Source organism: Gorilla gorilla, chromosome 1, assembly GCF_029281585.2.
Source record: "Gorilla gorilla gorilla isolate KB3781 chromosome 1, NHGRI_mGorGor1-v2.1_pri, whole genome shotgun sequence".
In the NCBI taxonomy this organism is placed as follows: Eukaryota; Metazoa; Chordata; class Mammalia; order Primates; family Hominidae; genus Gorilla; species Gorilla gorilla.
Window position 1 is genome coordinate 214,026,758 of NC_073224.2, and position 8,868 is coordinate 214,035,625.

Here is an 8,868-nt window from a genome sequence, read left to right on the forward strand (position 1 = left end):
TATCTGTCGCTTTCCTGAGGGGTCTCATGCCCATCCTTCTCCAACTTTTCTAATGATTTCTGAGATTCTGTTCAGAAAAATGACAGACGGAAGCACCTAGCCATTTTGAAGCTAAGTTTGGTCTGAGAAGAAGCCTTTCAAGGCTCAGTATCAGAATTATTCCTGGTCCTGCTCACAGGCTAAGTGAAAACCACTTCGATTGGCTTGGGGGGGAGGCCGACCCCACACAAGGGCGATTGTTGGAAAAAATGCCGCAACAAGCATATTTCAGGCAACAGCGCATTGCTAATTGTTTGCTTTGTGTAGTGTGCTGCTGCTTGTATGATCCAGTTTTTATTGTCTCGGGCACCCCTTAGTTGTATTTTATCTCTGGCACATCCCTAGTGACTAACTAGGCATGAGAGTCTTTCTAAATTAGGACTGTTGTTTCAGGAAGGTTGGTCACATTTGTTTCTTGATTTGGGGAGATGCAGCCCATTAATAAAATAAAGATATCTCTTCTGCTTAGTCAAGATCACAAAGCAGGTGTCTTGGTGTATTGACCACTAACCGAGGACACGGTCTTGGTCAGAGAATGGGAGGAGGCGGGGACCATGTTCATTTCATTTATTTTTTTCCCCTTTTTGTGAGAGAAAGGGCCAGTTATTCTAAGGCACGGTCAGACCAATTTCCTTTGTGCCTTTGCTGAGGTTCTGAGCTATCCAGGTCAGGGGGAACAGTGACCTTGTGGCTCCTTTTTCGATTTTTAAAAAGAACCCAGTGCTGCTCTGGGGAGCACGTGCTCTGAGAACAAAAGCAACACTTAACTGCAATCTGTGTAGTCTAGAACGGCTATTGCTCTTCCTCCCCTATCATCCGCAGAAGGCTTGGCAGAACAGATGGAGTCTGCATTTAAGCTGAGTGGCTTTGTTAGACCAAAGGCGATCAAATTCCAGAGCCCCACGCTTTCCCTCACAGGTCTCTGGTCACCGGCTCGGGAACCTGAGGATGCTGGCAAGAACGCACACAGTGAGGGAAGGGCCACGCCCGCGACCTGTGGGCTGAGTGGATTAGAAATTACGATGATGTCACAATATGGGTGACACGCCGGTGTCGGTGTAGGGCGCCGGGGGCAGGCGGCCCTGCAGGGGCGTGGAGTGGCATTGTGCTGTCACAGGGGCTCGGGCGTCTTAGGCACCCGTGTGGGTGGGGCACTAGAAGGGGCACTGCTCTGTCCGAGTGCTGCCCTTGGGGCGAGGCGGGCACGTGGCTCTACAAGGCGGAGTCCAGGCGGCCAAGGTTTGGAAAAGGTAGGGAAGGACCCCCCCGCCCTCCGCCTGCTCCGCCCTGCCCTTGTTCTCGAGAATGGGGAGCTGGTTCGGACCTAGTCCGGGGTCCACTGCCACGCCCTCTTCCACGGCGAGACCACCCCCCTAGTCCCAGGCCCACACCTGGGGATGCTCCCCAGGCGCCCTGCAACCCCCCGCATTGTCCTCCTGCCCTCCGGGCCAGGACTACACTTCCCGAGGTGCTTCGGGGTCCCGGGGGGCGGGGCTCCACGAGGGTTGTGGGGGGCGGGGCGGCACGTGCCGCCGCTCTCGGCCAATGCGGAGCCCCGCGGGGAGGTCACGTGCCGCTGTTTGGCGCTTTTGTGCGCGCCCGGGTCTGTTGGTGCTCAGAGTGTGGTCAGGCGGCTCGGACTGAGCAGGTGGGTGCGGGCCTCGGAGGAGGCGGCGGCTGGCTGAGGCCAGCAAGAGGGACGCGGTCGGCGGGAGGGGCTGGGCCGTGGCAGCGACCCCCTGCTGCAGGACGGCGGGCGGGGCTGCGGGCCTCGGAGGGGTTGGTGGGCGGGGGTCGCTCCGCTTTGTGTGTGGCTCGGGCGGAGCCTCGCCTTTGTCCCCGCTCTCTGGGGGCGCGGCTGTTCGTGGGCAGGGGGCTGGGCGATCACCGGGCGTCCGCTCCGGGGTGCCGTCGAGGAGACAATAGGGGGCGTGGGCCCTCGTTTATCTCCCTCCCTCCCTCCCTTCCCTGCGGGCCCCGCCGGGGTCCCCATTGTCTGAATGGACGGGGCGGTGCCCCAGGGACCAGCGGCTTTAGGACCAAACTGCGGGCAGCCAGGGCCGCGACCCTCCCTGCGACCGTCCCCTGGCGACCGCAGCTGGTGACTGAGGGGCGGCGCTCCCGGGCCCCACGAGGGTTCTTCTGTCTGCGCGGCCGGACGCGCGGACAGCTTGGGTGGCGGCAGGTTGGGCATGGGGACGGCGGGAGGCGGTGGCGAGCTCACCGCGGGGCCACCCGGGGACCTGTTCCCGGGGCCTGCCCCACCCGCTGAACTGTGACGGAGGTGGTGGCGGCGGCCTGGAGGTGTTTTTGGCGGGAGTTGGGGGGGCGTCCGCGCAGGGGGAGTCAGGCAGGGGCGGAGTTACCCGGATTGGACCGTTAGCCCCGCCCACCCCTCCCCTTCCCACGCGCGCGGGCTCCGGGGTGTTGAGTTCGGGGAGATTCGAAAAGGCGCGGGGAGGAAGGGGGCGGGGCCAGGGGCCGAAGCGCAGGGCGTGCTCTGATTGGCCGGGGGCGACCGGTCCTCTTTTCCTCGCCTGGACCAGGGCCACGCCCATCCTGGGTCCGGTGCTGCGTCTAATTCTCTGCTTTTCTTAAATCTTGTCGCTGCCTCTGATTTTAATTCCTAACTTTTGGGAACCTGTCATCCTACGTTTTTGGTACTAGCTGGCGTCTACAAAAGTCATAATGTTAAAAAGATCAACAAGAGATACAGCATTTTTCATGACATAACGGCAGCAAATAAAAGTCAAAATCTAGAGGTTCATAAACATTTTGCTTGCTGTTGGGCAAGGAAGCTTAAACCTGAGGGACAATAGGAGTTCAACATTATTGGTTACTATTAGCTTGGGCGTTTTCTTATCCACCACGTCAGACACAGACAAAGCAGGGGTGGGTATTTCATTTGCACAATGAGTTGTAGGCAGTATTAAGATGGCTCCGGGGGCACTGTTGAGTTGAATCTGGAATATCTTCTTACAGTTTCGGTGAAATGTTAAAGAGTTTATGGGGGAAAAATCCTTCAGCCTTGTGACTGTCTGATTTTAAAAATCCAAGAGTTTTATGACCGAGAAAGCTCAGTTAACTTGATTTTCTGCAACCAATATCATATTCAGTCATATTTCCCAATGTTTATTTAGTAGATTTTGATAATTTTTTTCGTGGTTAATTTAGACGTCTTTATTCCACGTATTTTTCTGACGATGTATGTAGATGTGATGTGAGATTTTTTTGGGTCGATGACATATAGAAAGGCAAAGAAAGTGATTGCATGTTTTTGAAAATCATTTTCAGGACTTTCCTTATCCCAGTTGATTGTGCAGAATACACTGCCTGTCGCTTGTCTTCTATTCACCATGGCTTCTTCTGGTAGGTAATCTATTTGGAAAATCTGAAATTGTAATGGGCTTATGATTTTAGATTGAGATGGCTCAGGTCTTCGCCTTTGATTTGGCACTTATGTTTTGGTCTTACCAAAACCTATTTTATGAATAGGAGAAGAATTTAAAAATGATTATCACTTGAATGTGCCGAGAGCTCGTAATTGTTTATTGGACAGTTTGGCTTAGTCTGAAGCAAAATTGTGGAGTTTGCACAAGTCTTTTATGAAAGCGATTGTCAGGTACTGATGTCTCAAAACAGTATTTATTAATCCAAAAACGTTGAGCTTTGTTTTTCTGGGAGATGGTTTTTATTTTTTTTGAGACAGGGTCTCACCTTGTTGCCCAGGCTGGAGTGCAGTGGCTTAATTATAGCTCATTGCAGCCTTGACTTCTGGAGCTCAAGTGGGCTCAAGCGATTCTCCCACCTCAGCCTCCATAGCATCGGGGACTATCGACATGGGCCACCACACCCACCTAATTAAAAAAAATTTTTTTTGTAGAGATGGGCTTTCCCTTTGTTGCCCAGGCTGGTCTCAAACTTCAGGGCTCAAGGGATCTTCCCATGTTGGCCTCCCAAAGTGCTGGGATTATAGGCATGAGCCATGGTACCTGGCCTTGGGAAATGGTATTTAGATAATAATATCTTGCCTGCAAATACATCTTCCCCTAGTGTCAGGCTGATAGGAATAAAAAGGGGAAAAAAACACAACTTTCCTCATCAGCCCTAGTTTAATACATTAAATTGATTTGGGTTTTAGAAAATTATAGTACAGTTTATTAGAACAGGAGAATCCTGGTTTTCTGAATTATAAATATAATCAATTCTAGATATCCAGGTGAAAGAACTGGAGAAGCGTGCCTCAGGCCAGGCTTTTGAGCTGATTCTCAGCCCTCGGTCAAAAGAATCTGTTCCAGAATTCCCCCTTTCCCCTCCAAAGAAGAAGGATCTTTCCCTGGAGGAAATTCAGAAGAAATTAGAAGCTGCAGAAGAAAGACGCAAGGTAAACGAAGCAATTAACAGAAAGCAGGATATTAATTTATGTAATGGGCAGATCAATTTTATTTCTATAACAGGAAGAAAACAGAATTGTAGCTACACTGTGATTATTACATATGCCAGTGACTGGAAGGAAATACCAGTCCTCATTTATTGAACTCCTGTTACATACCCGCTCCTTTGTTTATATTTTTCTCCTTTAATACATGGTGTTGCCTCAAATAATGGAAATTAGAAACAGTTTCAGGAATGTTAAGTCGTTTTTCTGCAGTCATACAACTAGTAAGTGTTGGGGTCAGAATTCAAGCCCTGGTCTATCTTAAATCAAAGCTCATGCTTCTCTCATGCTTCCTCTTTGAAAAGATTTGATGCCAGATGATTCTTTGGCACTTTGGTTTTGTTTTTTGAGAGCTGTACAATAACATTTTAAATTGCTGGTGTGATTGTGTTGCTCAGCTGGTATCATGGTAGCTTTTATCTAAACAATTCTATTATAAATTAACTATCTTTAAAAGCTAATCAGAAGAATCAATAAATATTAATATGCTAGTTGTAGAAAATTTGGGAAATACAGAAATTTATAAATGGAAATTAAAAGTATTCATTATCCCGCTTCCCAGAAGCAACCAGTGTTAATGTTAACATTTTGGTGTGTTTCTTTCCATTCAATGTTACTCATTAACAACTGTACATAACTTTTCATTTAACTCCCTTTCTCAACAACCCTGATAGGATTGATTTTAAAGCTGGGGCAAGGGAGGCACAAAAGGTAAGGTAATAACCTTCCCCAGACCAGCATAGTGATTTGTAGTATACACACACACCCGCCCGAAGAGCCTCAGTGCTTACACTAAGGAGTCGTCTTCTATGCAATAGTGTGAGTTCGTGGAGTAGGAGGAAGCAATGCAACCAAAGGTTGGACAGTGGAAAGCTTTTTAGACATCAACCCTGGCCCTGTAGTCATTAGCCTGTGCTTTACATAGTAACTGGCTAAATATAGTGAAACTCCCATCATGACTAGGATTTGGCAGAAGAGAATCAATAGAACCAGTGTCAGATGCTCTGTGGTGGTTATCCTGCAAGTCAGTGGTTCCAATGTGTTTTGAGAACAAGCTGTTCTGTTGAAGGGGTCATACCAAGGTATGGTCTGGTAATTAATGCAGTTTCCTGAGACAAAAGCTAATAAGCCTTTTCCTTGAAACAAATTTTTCTGTCTTAAATAGTAATCTACAGGCTTAGTCTTGAATTTCCTATCATTGTTTTATCAGTTATGGTTAAAATTTTTACAATGAGCTAGTTTTCTTTGGGTAGCTTTTGAAGTTAAATAGTGAAATTCTTTACAATAAAAGCGCCACTCCCAAGTACATATTCCTCAAGTCATCCAGATACCATTAAGCAGTAAATCTTACAAGGATTTCCTTAAGGACTAATTGGGTAAGATTTCTGAACAGATAAGCACTTTTCCAAAGTTAAATACAAATACTAGAAAAAGAATATCATTTTCACAGTATTTTATGATAGGGATAATTCAGGTCCTAATTTCGGTGTTATTTAAAGGGACCTTATTTTCTGCCCCTTTTCAGTCCCCTTAGTAAATTATTTCTATTGTAATTTTAACTTATGCTGAACACATTTTATTTTTTGAGGCAGAGTCTCTGTCACCCAGGGTGGAGTGCAGTGGCACGATCTCAGTTCACTGCAACCTCCACCTCCCGGGTTCAAGCAATTCTCCTGCCTCAGCCTCCCAAGTAGCTTAGACTACAGGCACCCGCCACCACGCCCGGCTAATTTTTGTATTTTTAGTATAGGTAGGATTTCACCATGTTGGCCAGGCTGGTCTTGAACTCCTGACCTCAAATGATCCACCCACCTTGGCCTCCCAAAGTGCTGGGATTACAGGTGTGAGCCACCACACCCAGCCTGAATACATTTTAGAGTGCCTAGCCTATTAAACTTTTTTTTCCAGTCCCATGAAGCTGAGGTCTTGAAGCAGCTGGCTGAGAAACGAGAGCACGAGAAAGAAGTGCTTCAGAAGGCAATAGAAGAGAACAACAACTTCAGTAAAATGGCAGAAGAGAAACTGACCCACAAAATGGAAGCTAATAAAGAGAACCGAGAGGCACAAATGGCTGCCAAACTGGAGCGTTTGCGAGAGAAGGTTGGTTTCTTACCTTGTAAAAGGGTTGAGCTTGGAGTTTGATGCACCAATGAGTTGGCCTGAACTAAGTGCTTTGATAAAAGGTGTTTGGTGTCTTTTTGTCATCCATTTTGGGGCTTAACATGTTAAATGAAAGGTATATTTTAAGATGGAATATTCAGAATTCCCAGCATAATTGCACAGTCCTTGGAAGTCCAGTAGGCAGCTTGTTAGGTTCTACCAGGGACCCAGGAGATTCGATGATGATGTCTCAGAACTTAAATTGTGTGGTTCCCACAGGCTGTAATATATGCACTGAGGTTGTGTTGGGCCTCTTTGAGGTGGGGGCTGGGGGTCGTGACTTGACAGGCTTTTTTTTTTTTTTTTTTTTTTTTTTGACTGATGACACCTTACCCTTCCTTTACAGGATAAGCACATTGAAGAAGTGCGGAAGAACAAAGAATCCAAAGACCCTGCTGACGAGACTGAAGCTGACTAATTTGTTCTGAGAACTGACTTTCTCCCCATCCCCTTCCTAAATATCCAAAGACTGTACTGGCCAGTGTCATTTTATTTTTTCCCTCCTGACAAATATTTTAGAAGCTAATGTAGGACTGTATAGGTAGATCCAGATCCAGACTGTAAGATGTTGTTTTAGGGGCTAAAGGGGAGAAACTGAAAGTGTTTTACTCTTTTTCTAAAGTGTTGGTCTTTCTAATGTAGCTATTTTTCTTGTTGCATCTTTTCTACTTCAGTACACTTGGTGTACTGGGTTAATGGCTAGTACTGTATTGGCTCTGTGAAAACATATTTGTGAAAAGAGTATGTAGTGGCTTCTTTTGAACTGTTAGATGCTGAATATCTGTTCACTTTTCAATCCCAATTCTGTCCCAATCTTACCAGATGCTACTGGACTTGAATGGTTAATAAAACTGCACAGTGCTGTTGGTGGCAGTGACTTCTTTTGAGTTAGGTTAATAAATCAAGCCATAGAGACCCTCCTGGTTGATACTTGTTCCAGATGGGGCCTTTGGGGCTGGTAGAAATACCCAACGCACAAATGACCGCACGTTCTCTGCCCCTAGTTTCTTGCCCCAGTGTGGTTTGCATTGTCTCCTTCCACAATGACAGCTTTGTTTGGATGCCTCAGCCCAGGTCAGCTGTTACTTTCTTTCAGATGTTTATTTGCAAACAAGCATTTTTTGTTCTGTGTCCCTTTTAAAAGGCAGATTAAAAGCACAAGCGTGTTTCTAGAGAATAGTTGAGAGAGAATCTCAAGATTCTACTTGGTGGTTTGCTTGCTCTATGTTACAGGTGGGGCATGTCCTCATCCTTTCCTGCCATAAAAGCTATGACGCGAGAATCAGAATATTAATAAAACTTTATGTGCTGCTGTAGCAACTCCTGTGAAATGACTAAAGGGAACCTTAATTATTTCTAAAGTAGCATTTGACTCGGGTGGTTAAGGTTGGCAGATACGTCATCTTGTATCCAGAGGCTGTAATAGTCCCCATTGTCAGTGCTTTGCCTCTCAATTCAGGGAACGCCTTTGGCAGCTTTCCTGTGCTATTTGGGAAATAGCCTAAGTATACATATTTTGTGCCTCTCAGACATCTGTATAAAAGCTCTTGGAAGCCAAGCACTTATAGCAAAAGATGATTGCTAATACTGCGGTGGGGTCCATGTGTTGCTAACGCATGTGCCTCTGCTGCTTGGGCTGTATCTTGAGATTGGGGTTTTACCAAACTTATTCATGAGAACAATAACAGCCTACCTCAACTTACCTCCTAAGATTGTTAGGATTAAATGGGTTTGTGGCAAGAGAGCACACTTAGAACATAGATATTTAGCATTCCATATAAATCACGATTACTGTTTTCAACCAGAGGCTAATGAGTGATCTGTTTATACTCTTGAGTTGGAAATTATGCAGTTTTTATATTCCTTAAATTGACTTTTAAATTTACTTAAATGATCAATCAGAGGAATTCTGAATAAAGCTTGGTTTAAAGAGTTACGCCCATGTAGGGCAAATAGGAGCAAGTGCAAGTATAGTTGAATACAACAATAGGTTCTGAGCAATATCTAAACCAAGAGGACAGGATGAGGCTTGTGTGCAGTGGTGCAGCACAGTTCATCTTGGCTCCTGTCTCTGGCACATAGCAGGTGCTCTGGGATCTTTAAAATACCAGTTCTGAGTAGATGGGAATATAAAGAGGGCCTGAGGGTAGAAACTTGGCATAATGATACGAGGTGTCCTACAAGTGGCAGTGAGCTTTTGTTCATCTAAGACATTTAGGGAGGGAAACTGG

The 8,868-nt window shown here is 46.2% G+C and overlaps 1 protein-coding gene across 4 annotated transcripts; it reads left to right on the forward strand.

Moving 5' to 3' along the window:
- Window positions 1-1,024: 1,024 nt before the first annotated feature.
- On the forward strand, window positions 1,025-7,503 carry STMN1 (stathmin 1). Of its 4 annotated transcripts, none has more exons than XM_019013045.4 (5): window positions 1,025-1,289; window positions 3,334-3,408; window positions 4,251-4,423; window positions 6,386-6,577; window positions 6,984-7,503. In XM_019013045.4, the coding sequence occupies exons 2-5, from the start codon at window positions 3,396-3,398 to the stop codon at window positions 7,053-7,055; spliced, it is 450 nt and encodes a 149-aa protein (XP_018868590.1). In that variant the 5' UTR covers window positions 1,025-1,289; window positions 3,334-3,395; the 3' UTR covers window positions 7,056-7,503. The 4 variants fall into 4 exon arrangements, with proteins under 4 accessions (XP_018868590.1, XP_004025257.1, XP_018868591.1 ...); XM_004025208.5 differs by lacking the exon at window positions 1,025-1,289 and adding an exon at window positions 1,563-1,687; XM_019013046.4 differs by lacking the exon at window positions 1,025-1,289 and adding an exon at window positions 2,909-2,931.
- The last annotated feature ends 1,365 nt before the right edge of the window (window positions 7,504-8,868 follow it).